This window comes from Giraffa tippelskirchi, chromosome 6 (assembly GCF_054371585.1).
Source record: "Giraffa tippelskirchi isolate mGirTip1 chromosome 6, T2T-mGirTip1v1.2.pri, whole genome shotgun sequence".
NCBI classification, from domain to species: Eukaryota; Metazoa; Chordata; class Mammalia; order Artiodactyla; family Giraffidae; genus Giraffa; species Giraffa tippelskirchi.
The window spans coordinates 161,182,120-161,197,515 of record NC_137280.1 but is presented as its reverse complement, the minus strand read 5'-3'; the positions used below and the strand labels follow the sequence as shown (position 1 = coordinate 161,197,515).

General features: G+C 36.6%; 2 protein-coding genes across 19 annotated transcripts in view; one reads left to right on the top strand and one right to left on the bottom strand.

The window, feature by feature from the left end:
• LOC145510937 (uncharacterized) overlaps positions 1 to 267 on the bottom strand; it is a 571,176-nt gene extending 570,909 nt beyond the window's left edge. The window contains exon 1 of the mRNA XM_081503112.1: positions 240 to 267. Coding sequence (XP_081359238.1) covers positions 240 to 267 — 28 coding nt within the window. The remainder of the gene's footprint in view (positions 1 to 239) is intronic.
• ARRDC3 (arrestin domain containing 3) lies at positions 124 to 14,223 on the top strand. Of its 18 annotated transcripts, none has more exons than XM_081498669.1 (9): positions 124 to 634; positions 4,444 to 4,528; positions 4,637 to 4,718; positions 6,634 to 6,781; positions 7,792 to 7,894; positions 8,250 to 8,506; positions 8,844 to 9,006; positions 9,279 to 9,433; positions 11,489 to 14,223. In XM_081498669.1, exons 2-9 carry the CDS (start codon positions 4,444 to 4,446, stop codon positions 11,543 to 11,545), a joined length of 1,050 nt encoding a protein of 349 aa, XP_081354795.1. In that variant the 5' UTR covers positions 124 to 634; the 3' UTR covers positions 11,546 to 14,223. The 18 variants fall into 18 exon arrangements, with proteins under 18 accessions (XP_081354795.1, XP_081354801.1, XP_081354792.1 ...); XM_081498675.1 differs by having other exon boundaries at positions 4,444 to 4,550; XM_081498667.1 differs by lacking the exon at positions 124 to 634 and adding an exon at positions 768 to 2,677.
• Positions 14,224 to 15,396: the final 1,173 nt, after the last annotated feature.

Below are 15,396 nucleotides of genomic sequence, written 5' to 3'. Positions count from 1 at the left end.
AGCGAGCCGGGCGCGGGAGGGGGCGCGCTGGGAGGGCCGACAGCAGCCGCGGCGTGCGCATGCGCACCGGGGTTGTTTTTCACAAAGCTCCTCTTAAAGTGAGCTGGCAGCTTCCAGCCGCCCGTCTTTGTAAGGAGACCACTGAGACTCGCAGGAACGCGGAGCAGCCAGCAGCCTCTGTGCTGCCCTGACTTTTTAAGAAATCTCAATGAACTATTTGTAAAGAATCGCTGATCTGCCTGCAAGCTTTCTGCACGGCAAAGACATCGATCAGTGTTAAGTGAGGATCACATCGTATATGTGATCTTGACTTTTTTGTCTTACATTATATTTTTTATAGATTTTGTTATAAACATGGTGCTGGGAAAGGTAAAGAGTTTGACAATAAGCTTTGACTGTCTTAATGACAGCAATGTCCCTGTGTATTCTAGTGGGGATACAGTCTCAGGAAGGGTGAATTTAGAAGTTACGGGGGAAATCAGAGTAAAATCTCTAAAAATTCATGCAAGAGGACATGCGAAAGTACGCTGGACCGAATCGAGAAACGCCGGCTCCAATACTGCCTATACACAGAATTACACTGAAGAAGTAGAATATTTCAACCATAAAGACATCTTAATTGGACACGAAAGAGGTAAGGTTTTTTTTTTTTTTTAACATTGTTAAGAAATTATTAGACCCTTCTTTGGGAAAGTACCTTTTCGATTTTTCTGAATTAGTGTAGTACTGCTCCTAGCATAACATAGAGCAGTTTGTTAAAGGTTAGCAAAGTTAGATTTGGATTCTCCTTGACATTCATCGTGTGTTAAGCCGTAACGCTTGCAGGCATCTGCAAAGTGACTGCAAACGGCACTTCTTCAACTACCTCTATACCCTGCTTGGTTTGTGCCATACGCATTTGGAATCCCTTTCAACCTTACATATAAATTATGCTTAAAACCGGTTCAGTAATTTTACTTACATGTTTTCAAATGAATTGCTAAAAGCTGCAGTCCAATATTAGATTTTTCCCTTAAACGCTGCAACCTGAGATCTTAAAAACTAAGCTTCAATGAAGAAATAACATTTTAAAGTGGGTTAATAGGTGTATTTCATTTTTTAATATTGGCACGCAAAAGACTTGTAGAGAATTGACCGTAGTTCTTTGATAAAGGGTTTCTGTGGCTTATTTTGACATATGGTATCAACACCCCACGTGTTCTTCCCCTATTCTTTCCAGTTCCTTCAGAAATTTACATCAGGCGTTCTCTATTTTAAAGGACAGCACCTATCATGATGATGTGTTAAAAATCAGTTTTGGAAGCCATTTAGGGTCAGAAATTTTCTTTTCTGAGCATCATGCCTAACTTTGGAACGTGGATTCAATGAAACCCCTGCCAGTCAAGTGGAATTGAAAAGTATTCGGCTCATTGGATTTGATTTTTGGTTAGAAAAGGAAGATAAAGGGTTGTCAAAGGGAAAGGGGGTCCTGAGATTTCCAATCTATTGTTTAAATGGTTACATTGTGGAAATATAGGAGACTCTAAGCTTGTTTTTCTAAGTTTCCACCCTTTGTTAGAAGCGGTTCAATCCTGTTTCGGACCAGTTCTGGGGGGTGGTGAGGAGGGGCGCTTGTTCTGCTCTCAGCAGATTGGTTACACGCGTCAGGTGGTGGCGATGACTTAATTCCTAACCCAAGAAGAATATAATGTGAAAACTGGTTATGTAATTTTGTGCTTCTCCTTTTTAATGCAGTATTTAGTTCGAATGTTGACGATTTTTCAAAGAATAGAGCACGTTTTTAACCTTTAATTAAAAAATACACACCTATGAGGAAGTGCTAATTGAACTACGGCAAGTGCGGAAACGTAGGGTGCTTTGAGTTACAGCATGAACGCATTCTTTTTAAAGTATTAAGATGAAACTAGTATTTTAATTGCGTTTTCAGTTACACACAGATCATTTGCATCCAGAAATAATTTCTAGTTAATCTCTCCGAGCAGTGACAGTCATAAGAAATGGAACTGCCTAATGACAGTCCTGATATTGGTTGAACAGGACGCCCAGGAGTTTGTATTTGATCCTTCCTAGACTGGTAGCTTTTTTTTAAGATGGGTTAGAAGAAACAGGTTTTTAAGGAGTTCAGGTGTGCAGTGGGGTAAAAGTAGAATTAGTAATACGAACTTACGGGGACAAACACAAATTTCATTGATTGCGCCGGGATTCCATAGTAAAGAATACTGTGTTGCCCCCAGACGCCCCCCGCCCCCGGGACACCCCTCAACCCCTGCAAGCATGGACGAGCTCTTCGGCTTGGAAGAGTTTCAATGACTTGAGAGCTGGGACCTCTCAAACTAGCCTGGTAACTGAGGCCCCGCCCCGGGCGGCCGGCGATAGGCGGAGCCGGGTTTGTTAGCCTGTTGCTAAGGCGATGCCAGTCTCTGATTGGATTGGGCGCGGGCGGGTGGGGAGAGAGGGCTCGCCGGCTGGGGCGAGGCTTGGAACCGGCGTGCGCCGGTAAAGGTCCCTCCTGAGCCGCCGCCGCCCCCGCCCCTTTCGCGTCCCTGCCCGGGCTTCTGAAAGCGCACGGGGTTCTTGTCACATAATGTTGTCTCTCCCCCCCCACCCCCCACCCCGCTTGAAGACCTGGAAAGGGACGACTTCGGGTTTCAACAGAGAGGAGAGGCAAGCCTTCCAGGTGCCAGGTGGCCCAGGGCGCAACTTTTTAGCTGACGGTTCTCTGTTCACGGGGGAAATTGGGTGGGCAGGGTTAGCCGGACCCATTTACCAGGTTTTTCAGGTGGAAGTTGTTAGGCAGCTCCTGTGGACGCTCGTCCCCCCTCCTAGCTGAAACAAAAGCATGTGGCCCGGTCTCTGCAGTTACCAGATTGGCCACCTTGATGTGCCCTGAGGGGAGAGCGAGCCCCCAAGACTGGCCGGGACGGGGAAAGTGACACGAACATCGAAGACAGGGTTTGGTGGGGGCCTTGGCGAGTATTCCCTGCCACCACCACCCCCGCCATTGTTCCCCCCACCACCACCACCGGGCTTTTGCGTCCCTTCGCCGCCCCCGCCCGCATTTCCTTTGCTGCAAATGTAAAGGTGTCAGGGTGGCCCGAGCCAGATCGAACCGGTCACCGGCTGGGGCGTGTAAAGCGGAAGCGCTGCGGCGCGCTGGCCCCGCCCCCCCGCCGCCAGCAGGCTAGGCTGTGCGAGCGCGAGCGCGAGCGCCGCGCGACATATGCCGTATGTATAGCGGGGCGCGCGGGCGGCGGCGGCGGCGCGCGGGCGGGCCGGCTGGGATCTGCTCGCGCCGGTTTAGGCCGGTCCTCTCCTGCTCCGGTCTAGTTCTTGATTGACAGCCCGGCACTTGTTTATCACGGCGCGGCCGCCGCCGCCGCTCGCCTCAATGAGACTGCTGAGCTGGCACAAAAAGGGAGCGAGAAGGAAAGAAAAGGAGAGACAGGGAGGCAAACTTTGGGCGTCTTCAGGAGGGAGCGATTTTAAATGGCCCTCAACTCATCAGCCGGCTTTTAGAGCCTAAATCCCGGAGAGAGAATTTGCGCGGGGGTGGGGAGAGAAGAAAAAATACTGCTGACAGAAAACTGAGTCTTGATGGTTATTGAATAAAAAGTATCCACATACAGGCACCCCCCCCCCGCGAGGGCAGCATCATTTTTTGTGTGTATTTATTACTTTTTTGAGGGAAAGTTAAACGATAATACCCGTTTCTGATAGTCTCCTAGTTAATGATAAAGGTTTCTACACCGAGGAAGCTGCGTTAGTAGACATTTATGTAATTAAATTACCTAGTTAGAACGCTTCAAAAAAGCATGTTAAGAATCCAGAACCCCTTCCCATATTTCCCTGTGTTTACTTTTGAGATATTTTGAAAAATAACCTATTTGATCAAAAGAAATTGGATGTAAAATCAAAGGTCATCCTGTTTTTTTCTAGCGTTGGGGAACATCCTTATCTTCATTTTTCAAGGATGTATGACCTGTTTTTTCCCGTAAAGCAGGCACATTTTAAATCTAAGGTACATCTTACATATATGTGAATTTTTAGCTATTAGGACAGAATGAGGTCATAATTTTAGGTTCGGTAAGAATTTTTATTTTTGACTATGAAACCGACATTAAAATCCCTGTTCCTTTTTTTTTTACCTCCCAACATCTACTTGACAGCTTTCTAATCGTTTTAGAGTTTTCACATTCACATTTTCTGTATCAAAACTGACATTTTTTAAAAGGTTTACGTGAATAGTTTTCATTTTATATATAGGCTTATTAGGATAAATTTAAGTAAATGGTTGAAGACAAAGGTAACATCTTAGTATGAGATTTGAGGTCTGAGTCTTTTGTTAGCCTGTAGTATGTTAGATGTAGATGCTTTGCAGTTTAGGTTGTTTTACGTTAAAAAATTACCTATGGGGTGTAAATATTAATTATCCCCATTCTACAGATGAACCAGCTGAAGACAGGACTTTTATTTTACCCAGAGGAAGTGATGAAGTTGGAATTAGAATTCAGATCTCTCACACTCCAAAGTTTGTGGCCTTACTTAACTATGTGAGCATCTTTAAAGTTCTGACACCGTGAAGAGAGTGTGATGGTTTATTAATAAATTTTTTGCTTTCCTTTTCTGTTTGTTTTAGATGATGATAATTCCGAAGAAGGCTTCAACACTATTCATTCAGGAAGGCATGAATATGCATTCAGCTTTGAGCTTCCACAGACGTAAGTATTTTGTTAATAGGCATTTTTCATAAACATCCTTTCTTTTAAAAGGAAACATTGTATATTTAGATATTTTTAGTTTTTAAAAAAACCCTTTTCATTACTGAAACTTGCTAGAGGAAAACAATATACTGAAAAAAGAAGCTATTTTTTATTCTAGAGTGGCAAAATTATAGAAAGCAAACCTCAATTCTTAGTACTCTGTCTCAGGGTTTATATGATGTTTAAAAGTATTTCATTTAAAGTGAATGAATTGGAAGGTGCTAGTCAAATGTTAAGCACTTAATAGTTTTACCATCAGCATTAGCTGAAAAAAGATAACATATCAAGTCTGTCATTTAGTAGTTTATAAAAATTAAGTGTTCTATCCTTTCTTACCAACAATGCTTACCAACAGCAGTAAGCTAAGAAGGTCAAAATAATTAGGAATAGCCTAACTTTAGAAGTAATGTGTGTTTCTGATATGAATTCATTAGCTTCTGTGCAAGGAGCTATTGAGAATGTCACAGAAGAGATATTATGACCTAGACTTAAAAGGAAATGTCAATCAGAGATATCTTAATTTAAGGCCTGGAATATAGTATGAAAGGAAGAAGGAAAGTAAAATATTCATAATGTAATAATAAGGTATTAGAGGAAATTATACAAAAAGCAGTTTTTAAAATAATGCCTTAACATAATTAAAGCATGCAAAGTGGTACTTGTTTGTTCTGAAAGATAAACTTGCATTACAGAAGATATTGTCAAGTGCCAAATGTACATAATTCTGTGTGTTCTTTAATTCTAGTACTTATTATATGTGGATAGAGTTCATAAGGAGTATTTTTCAGAGTATTTATCATATTGCTTAAGAACATTTTTAATATACTACCCTAATTACTTTCTAAGAAATATTTTAAGTTCGTAAATACAATAGGGCTAATACAGTTGGGCCTGAATATTTTCAAAGGTTGAAAGTAATTTAATATATATATATTTTTTTAATGCTTTCAATAAACTACAGTCATTTAAAATAAACTGTAGAAGTGTTGCATAGATCTTGCATTTTATTTCTCTGTGCTATACAAATTAATGCAGAAGTCTAAAATGTAAAACAAAAAGTAAACATCAGTACGCCTCAAAAAAAAAACTAGCACTCTACCTTGTAAATAAATGATCCTTGTGCATTTTTCTGATGAAATTATGAAGAGGAGACTAAATTCAGTAAAATAAAATCTTCCACAAGTAATAAAATCTGAGAGAGTTGAAAAAGAATTCTGATTCTTTTGATACAGGTCAACAGAAGAAATTCTTTTTCTTTTTAAGTCTATAATGTAGTTAGAAAACATGGCCAAAAAGAGTTAGAACATAAGTAAATTAGGAAATGGAAAGCATTTTTTAAGAGATCAGTGGACTTAATGAAATGTAGAAAGCTTTTGAAGCCATGATGACTATTCCAGACCTTTTCTGGATCTTAATTAGTTGCTATAATAGGAAATAGTAATTTTTAGCTAATGAAAAATGGAGCACCATAGGGAGTTTGGTCTGAATGTTTAACCAGAGTCTAGAATTTCTCAAGAGAAGTAGTTAAACCATTCTTAATTTTATTTTTAAACTAAAGTCTTGACCTTTTCAAGAACTCTTCATTTCCAGACTTGGATAATTTTGCCACCAGCATTAAAAGTAGCCTCTTCTTAGTTTAAAGCAATTGTATTCTTCTGGCTTTTTTTTAACCAAATTTCTGCAATATTTGACAATTATCTATTATTTGGAAGGTCCCCCCCCCAATGACTTATCCCTTTGGAAATATAAATTACACCTTCGATACCTCATTGGTGTATAAACATATAATATATTAACACTTCTATGCTGACCTACTGTATAATTAATTAAAAAGAGGTGTAAGATTAATATATGATCTTTATATTCTGCACAGACCACTTGCTACCTCATTCGAAGGCCGACATGGCAGTGTGCGCTATTGGGTGAAAGCCGAATTGCACAGGCCTTGGCTTCTACCAGTAAAATTAAAGAAGGAATTTACAGTCTTTGAGCATATAGATATCAACACTCCTTCATTACTGGTAAGAATTGACTGAATTCTCATTCTTTATTTTTGGCATATAAATACTAAAGAATAATCACCTAAACTATGTATTCTTCATAATTTTTAAATAGTAAGTTTATTTTTAAATTACGTAAATATTTTCCAAACTACAGTGAAGAACAATACCAATTAATGCAGAATATGCTCATATTTTCTGACGTTGTAATAACTTTAAATAAATATTTAAAATAAGACCAATATTTGGTATGAAATATCTCTTAACTCAGAAGATAACAACAGTAACAAAAATAAATCTGTTCCCTGGATAGTTTTAATGGTAAAGGAACAGTAATATCAATTATTACTGTAACAATATCACTCAACGTGAAAATATTATAATCTAAAATTTGTACTGCATTGCATTACTCCAATATAGGGATAGTTGTCAAATCATGGGGAGATTATTATTTTCATAAGAAAACTTAAATTCTGTTTTAAAGAAAATCTTTTTTAATTGCATTTTTTCACAAGTTTCAAATTTGAATTCAAAAACTTGGTTTAAACAAATAATAACATCTTCACACAAATAAGAATCACTCTTAAAAATGAATTTTCTTTTTTTTACATTCAGTGTTTTACATTCTCAAAGAAAGATGTTATCATTTGAGATTATAACCAAGTTGCTTTCCAAACTGCCTTTTTTTTTTAAGGCAGTTTAAATAGAAGGTGGAAAGGGTTTTTTTGTTTTTTCCTGTGTTTTTTTTTAAGTTGGTTTTTAATTACTGTGTATGTAAATAGTGTGTGCTAAAACTATGTTTATGAAATATGTTAAGCCCTTTTTTCTTTATGAATGGAAACTTGTGTAAAGAAAGAAATACGAGTATAAATCAAAACCTGTTGGTTAGTGGAAAAGTATATTTGCTACAGAAAAAGAAGCAACACTGCTTTTAATGTTAAGTTATTCAGGAATTGAGGATTGTATTTGAAAAATGTTATTCCTGTCTCAGTTCACACCTTGATCTTTTCCTCTAAATTTCTTTCTTACAGTCACCCCAAGCAGGCACAAAAGAAAAGACTCTCTGTTGCTGGTTCTGCACCTCAGGCCCCATATCCCTAAGTGCCAAGATCGGGAGGAAGGGCTATACGCCAGGTGCGTGTGAGCTGGGCGCCCACCAAGGCGGAGCTTTCTTCCTTTAACTTTTGTGCATAAATTCACTTTTTTTTCTACTAAATGCAAAGATGATACAGTATTCTTTGGTAAACTGTTATAAATTGTGCTTATCCAGTTTCCTTTTGTAAATTGGAATGTAGTGTTGCTTTTTAAACAGGTACTGTAAATGTATGGGTGATTTTTAGAAGTTACTTGCCACTCCTAGGATGGCTTCTTAATCCAGATAGTTCACTGAACTTTCAAACTTGAGTCCAAGAATCTACATTTGTTTTGGGGTTGGTTGGTTGGTTTTTAACAGTAGATATATATATATATTTTTTTTTTTTTCCTGTAGGTGAATCAATTCAGATATTTGCTGAGATTGAGAACTGCTCTTCCCGAATGGTGGTGCCAAAGGCAGCCATTTACCAAACACAGGCCTTCTATGCCAAAGGGAAAATGAAGGAAGTCAAACAGCTTGTGGCTAACTTGCGTGGGGAATCCTTATCATCTGGAAAGACAGAGACGTGGAATGGCAAGTTGCTGAAAATTCCACCAGTCTCTCCCTCCATCCTCGACTGCAGTATAATCCGTGTGGAATATTCACTAATGGTATGTACAGATTTAAGGGTTTGGAGTGGATGTTTTTTCAAGTTTTAATGTCATAAGGGTATATCATTTTGTCTTATATATCTAGAATATGATTTTTTTATTCCATATATGATATATATAGTTATATGTAATTCTTTATATAACTTGGACTATAATTACTAATTTTACCTGAGGTCAGTGTACCATATCATAGTGTACATAATGGAGAAACTTTTCAAGTGTATCATTAAAAAATGAAGTAAGTGAGGACCTCAGATGACAATAGATTGGGTTATTCGTTTTTTAAAAAGAAATAGTGCTTGGCATTCTAACCCTAACATCTCTTTTCACTGTTCAGGTATATGTGGATATTCCTGGAGCTATGGATTTGTTTCTTAATCTGCCACTTGTCATTGGTACCATTCCTCTACATCCATTTGGAAGCAGAACCTCAAGTGTAAGCAGTCAGTGTAGCATGAATATGAACTGGCTTGGTTTATCCCTACCTGAAAGACCTGAAGGTAATAATTTGATAATGCATATCTAAGCTTAATCTGGTATTTGCAAGAAAATAATTTTGCTTCTGATATTTTACAATTAGATAAAATTTGTCTGTATTGAAGATTGGGGTGTGCCCCTAATGTTAGGTTTAAAATGTATATCTCCCTAGTTTTAATCACAAGACAGATTATTATTATTTTACTTTGACATTCCTTTTTAATGCCTTCTATTCTGTGTATTTTGACATGCATAAGAACGTGCTGTTCGAATTGCGTGTATCTTTTTCCTTCAGCACCACCCAGCTATGCAGAAGTGGTAACAGAGGAACAAAGACGGAGCAATCTTGCACCAGGGAGTGCTTGTGATGACTTTGAGAGAGCACTTCAAGGACCACTGTTTGCATATATTCAAGAGTTTCGTTTCTTGCCTCCACCCCTTTATTCAGAGGTAAGCATCAAATCCTCAAGTACAAAATGAGCTGACTCTTAATAAGCAGTATTGCAGAGTTTCTGAAAATACAGTTAGGTTTTGATTATCATGGTAAGAGAGAAATAATTTTGAACAACAGATTAAAAGTTAGATTAAGATTGTCAATATTTAATACAAAGTCTGACCCAGACATTGGACTGGTCTCTTACACTATTGGCTAAACAAAGATAATGATCTAACTTCATGCTTGTAACATGCCAGTTAAAGGAATAAATATTTTAAAGCATCTGTAGAACTGGCATTTGCAACCATTGATTAGATAGCTAGAATTTATCTTTCTCGTCATCCTTTTTAATTTTCATATTTCAACATTCTCAGTGATAGGGGAAAATAACATTCGCAGTAACATACTTAAACAGCATTCCTACACTGTTAGATTATTTTTGTTCGTCTCAAGTAACTAAGCACTTACATGAATAAAACATGGCCCTTATTTGGGATAAGCTTACAGACTGGTGAGAAAAAAACAAACTTAGAAGCAAAATATTACATAACAACGTGGTAGGAATGCACAGTTCATTTGAGGAGCAGCTTATTGGGTCTTGAGAATCAGGAGGGACTTCCCTAAGAAGGTGATTGTTAAGCTGATTCTTAAACAGTAAGTTTTCTTAAAATGTAGAATATTCCAGGCAGGAAGAAAAATACATGCACAGGAAAGGAGCTGGGGAGAAATCCAGCAATTTCAGGATACTTCAGAATGTATATATATATGCATATATGTCATATGCATTGTAAGAGACTTTTAGAATTGGCCTTGATAACAATATATTACCAGATAAGTTTTTAAATCACTGGAATCAGCTTTTACTCTTTGGTTGCTATAGTTCAGACAGCTATTTTGCAGTGAAATACTACTCCCAAGAAAGATACAAGAGGATTGTTTCACTCTTCAACAAGTTGCTTTTATTTTTTTTTCCCCTTAATACCATGACTAGAGTCAATTTTCCTTTGGATGTGATTAATATGAAATCCACTGTATTCATTGATTATAGGATGTTCAAAATCTGTTCTCTGCAAATTCTTGTTTGGACATGATTTTTCTGTCTCACTATTTCAGTTCATGAAATTTTTCATTAGATGCTAAAAGTATCCTCCCACTTGTTAGAAATACTGTCACTACCTTTTTGACATTTCTGTCTTGCTTATTAAGTCCGTCATTTGTGATTTATCTGAGGCTTCCTAGTTGTACAAGAGGCATTTTTAAAGAATGGCAGTCTTAAGTATCCACTTTTAAGCAATTTGTCATAAAATTCTACCTTCTTTTAAAATGAACTAAAGCTAATTAAAAGAATGTAAAACTTTTAAAAGCCTAAATTGGTTCAGGATGTGATATAATTGTTTAACATCTAGCCACATTGGGGGTAGGGGGAGTTCTCCATTGTATTAAAGCTATTTTGAATTTTTTTTTTTTTTCTTCAAAGGATAGTCATTAAAAAGAAAGAAACGTGTAAGTGCATATAAAAGTCATTACAGAAAGAGGCAAAATGGGATGGCCCTGGAGCATTTGGGTTCATCATTCTTATTTCTTGATACACACTGTATTCCTCTGCTCCCCCTGTGGCTTTACTCTCATGAGCTATCACCTCAAGTAAGCACCAAGAACATTGTTTACACAACTATATTCTTCCCAAAGCCTAGGGAAAACATTAGTTGACTTTTTTGTAGCAGGATGAAATGGAAACTTTACAGGAGAAAATCATCACTATGAAAATGTTGGCCATTATATATTTAAGTCTTAAGTTCTACTAAGTGCTGAATAAAGCTCCCGTTATCTGATAAAATATTACCCTTAGCTTTTGTCAAATAAAACTATCCCAATTACAAATGTAGTTGTTAATCTAGTAATAGAATAGCAAGTACTTCATAAATGATACTAATCCTTGTTCTTCCCCATACCAGCCCTTTATGTTCATTCTGATCACACAGCATTCAAAATATTAGCCTGTTTGCTACATTTACTAAACTCTATCAGTTAACTTCGGTTTTGAGGTTTTTGTTTTTTTCCCTTTCTAGGTTGATCCAAATCCTGATCAGTCAGCCGATGATAGACCATCCTGCCCCTCTCGCTGAAGGAATACTTGGTTAAATCAAGTTGATGTGGGTTCCGAACTGTATCTCTTCCCTTCCCGGCTGAGGACAGAGAAGTATCTTGGAGACATGTTTTCAGAGGAAGTGGAATAGCTTTTGCCCAGAAAAATGGCAAACATGAAACAACCAGTGATCACGCTTTAGAAGCCTACAGCAACATTCTGGGACTGCTCCAACATGCTTGAAGATCTAAGCTTTTCTCCTTTAAAACTGGCACATACTAAGAGCAGTCTTCTTAGCCTATGGTCATACGTGTCAAGACACCACGTTGTAGAGAGAGATGATTTCCTTCTTTTGATTTGAAAATTTGCACATGCTCAATGCTTACATTGTGCGGTTCAATGTCACTACAGCTTTTTTTTTCCATTTATGCCAGACTCTTGATACTCTTTTAAAACTTGTTTGTGGTGAGCACAACAAGGAACGAAAGAAAGCTTTGAAAGAAACTTTAACATGAAAAAAAAAAAAATGCACTGACATTTTTTTTTATTTAATATAGCCTGGACTTTACCTGCGTATGCACATGCTCAGAATTGTCCTACTAGGCTGACCATGTATCACCTCTTCAGCTTGGATCCTATTGTGGATTTATTTACAAACATCAAATGCCTTCAAGCCAATTCTTCTTGCTGTATGTTTGCAGCCTACTGTGGTAGATAAGCAACAGATATGTGGGAAAAGAGATAAGAGGAGGAAGCTAATAATAGACTTTGTCAAGATTGTATACCTTCTTGGTTTCTTTTAAGAATTTGTTGCCTTTCTACTATTACAGCAAAGCAGCATTTTGTTACTGACTGCCTAAAATCACTTAATCTCAGGTGAACGCATCACTTGCCAAACTGTTGGAATGCTATTTGTGTTTTGTTGCACTGTTGAGTTATTTTTTTGTTTGTTTGGTTGGCTTTTTTGGAGAGGGAAACTTGGAAAAGGGACATACACAAAAGTGATAACCCACCCGCATTCCCTTTTTATCATTACATATAAGAAGAAGCTAGCAGATCTGAGAATGGAGTCAAGAAAGGCAGTATGGCAGGCACCAGCAAAGAGTTAAGGGCTGTTGCTCTTACAAATTACTGTTATTTTTATTATTATTTTAAAAGTATGGAAGTTTTTCAGTCACTGGAAAGGAGGAGAAAGTGCATTTATTTTTATACAGAGTTACTTAATTACCTCCAAAACACATATGTTGGAAATCATTTTTGCTGGTGCAGGGTATTTTCATGAGCAGGAATATGTATGTTCAGATTATGAGAGAGCTCATTTTATACATTTTCTGTCCTGCTCAAGCTTGACAGCTTGAAAGCCCCAGTATATTATAAAAGTATAGAATGACAAAATTACAAATAGTAGAATATTTGTTGAAATAGTAACTTTTATATTTTTGTTTTTTTTTTTTAAACAAAAGTGTTTTTCCATTACCTAAAGAAGATTTTGCTAAACGGGAGAAATCATTCACTTCGAGTATATATAGTTACGAAGAAGGATCACATCAATAAATTACAGCTTGTATGAAAGGTAATTTATAGTTGGCTCATAAATATACCAGCATTCATGAAGACACTTAAAACAGCATTTTCTAAAGTACCAAGTGTACTGAATGTCTTTATTTTAGTATTTCAGCTCTGATTTTTTTTTTTTTAATGAAAATCAGCATCTCTGATGTTGCAACATATGTGTGAAATGGGTCTTACATCTGTCCTGCCATTTAATCCCACAGTTAATAAAGTGGCTGAAAATAATAGTAACTCTGGCTTGGTGCTTGACCTGGTTAAATACTGTCTTAAAGCTTCATACAAAACAAATAGGCTTTTCCATAAGTGGCCTTTAAGAAAACATGGAAGACAATTCATGTTTGAAAAATGCTGACAGGGTGAAGAAAGCCCATGTAAAAATGAATCGCGTTTTAAGTGATTCGGTTAAAGGGTTTGGGCTCCCGTAGCAAACTAATACTAGATAATAAGGAAATGGGGTGAAATATTTTTTTATTGTTGTTAAATCATTTTGTGAATGTCCCCCTCAAAAGAAGCTAATGGAATATTTGGCATAAAGGGCATTTGGTGGTTTTATTTTTGTTGGGGGTGGGGGGGATTGTCAGAAAATCCCTTTTCTTTTCTCTCTTACGTCTAACTGACTAGGGAACAATTGTTAATATGCATAGCATTGGAATACTTATCACCATATACTCTTACAAATAACACATGAGGAAAGAATGACCAATATTCTCGTAATTGGCACTGGGTCACAAAATGTGATACAACTTAAAATATATAAAACTTTATCAAATAAAGTTTTATTTCCCCCATTTTTCCTTTCCTTTCTTACTTAGAGGCATTACTCTTCTAAATATTGGTCAATTCTTAATATAAGATGTGAGCTTCACAGGTGTATTCCAGTATTCAAAGATAGATTCCTGATTTTTCAATTAGGAAAAGTAAAATCCAAAATGTTAGCAAAACGAAGTGCAATATTAAATGTTTGCTTTATAGATTATATTCTATGGCTGTTTGTAATTCTCTTTTTTTCTTCTTTTTTATTTGGTGCTGAATATGTCCTTGTAGGCTGTTTTAAGAAAACAACATGTGGGAAATGATTTAATTTTTCCTATTGCTCTTCCTTGTGGAAAATAAAAGTGTTTCATTTTTTTTTTCTTTTTTATAAAATTGTTTGGAGATTTATTTGTATTTTAATCATTTCAGTAACTTACCATACATGAAAACACTATTAAGACTACAATTAGGGAGTTCCCTGGTGGTCTAGTGGTTAGAATTAGGCTCTTTGAATGCCGTGGCCCAGGTTCAACCCTAGATCCTGCAAGCCATGTGACATGGCCAAAAATTAAAAAAAAAAAAAAAACTACAATGAAATTCTTATTTTAAGCCATGCTGGATAAGAGTTATTTCTAGATCTCTACTAGAGAGGCATAAAGGAATTTTTAATATAAATTATCAGTGTTTTACTTAATAATTCATTAAGTGATTTTTTTTTATAAAATTTTAAGTTTGATATATGTTCCCATGTTACATATGAACCAAACTGAACCAGCTATGTTTTCACTTTTCAGGTACTAATTCCTTTTCTCTGTGATATGTCCAAGTTTCTAGTATTTCACAAGCACATAAATTTAGAAATTGTATTAATCTAATCTTAAAACAATTTTTCAAATTTTAAAATATTTTTTTTCCTCAAAGAATGTCTGGATTTTATAGTGATGTGTAACATTAAGAAGTAACATTTGGAATCACACTTAGAAGTTATCTTCTTACAGTGTTTATATATTCATGGATGAGCTATCAAGTTGTATATGTGCATTACTATATGATTCTCCCCTATTCTCAAATGTATATACACATGGAAGAAGTGTGTTACAAAGAGACATTAAGAGACAGACATTTATAATCTATTTTTTAGCAATACACTATCATCCTTGTTAAGTAAAAGCAATCTGCACAATATCCTAATGCAATAAGGAAGTAAAAATGACTAGGAGAGGAATCCTGAGAAGGGAACATCTATGTTCTGGGTTCTTTTACTGTAGATAAAGCTTTGAACAAGATACGTGAATTTTGATTTCTTCATCTACAGAGTGGAACAGTATGCAGTTATAATACAACTTTAGGTAAAGAAATGATGCTCTATGTCAGTTGCTGAAACATTGGAAATTAACTATGTTACTTCTAAATTTGCATTTGAATACTAGTTCAGTACATGTCTCAAGTTACATAAAAGTGAGTTGCCTGGGTCTGATTTTTTTCTTATATCACCTCAGTTCAGTTCAGTCACTCAGTCATGTCTGACTCTTTGCTACCCCATGGACTGTAGAACCCCAGGCCTCC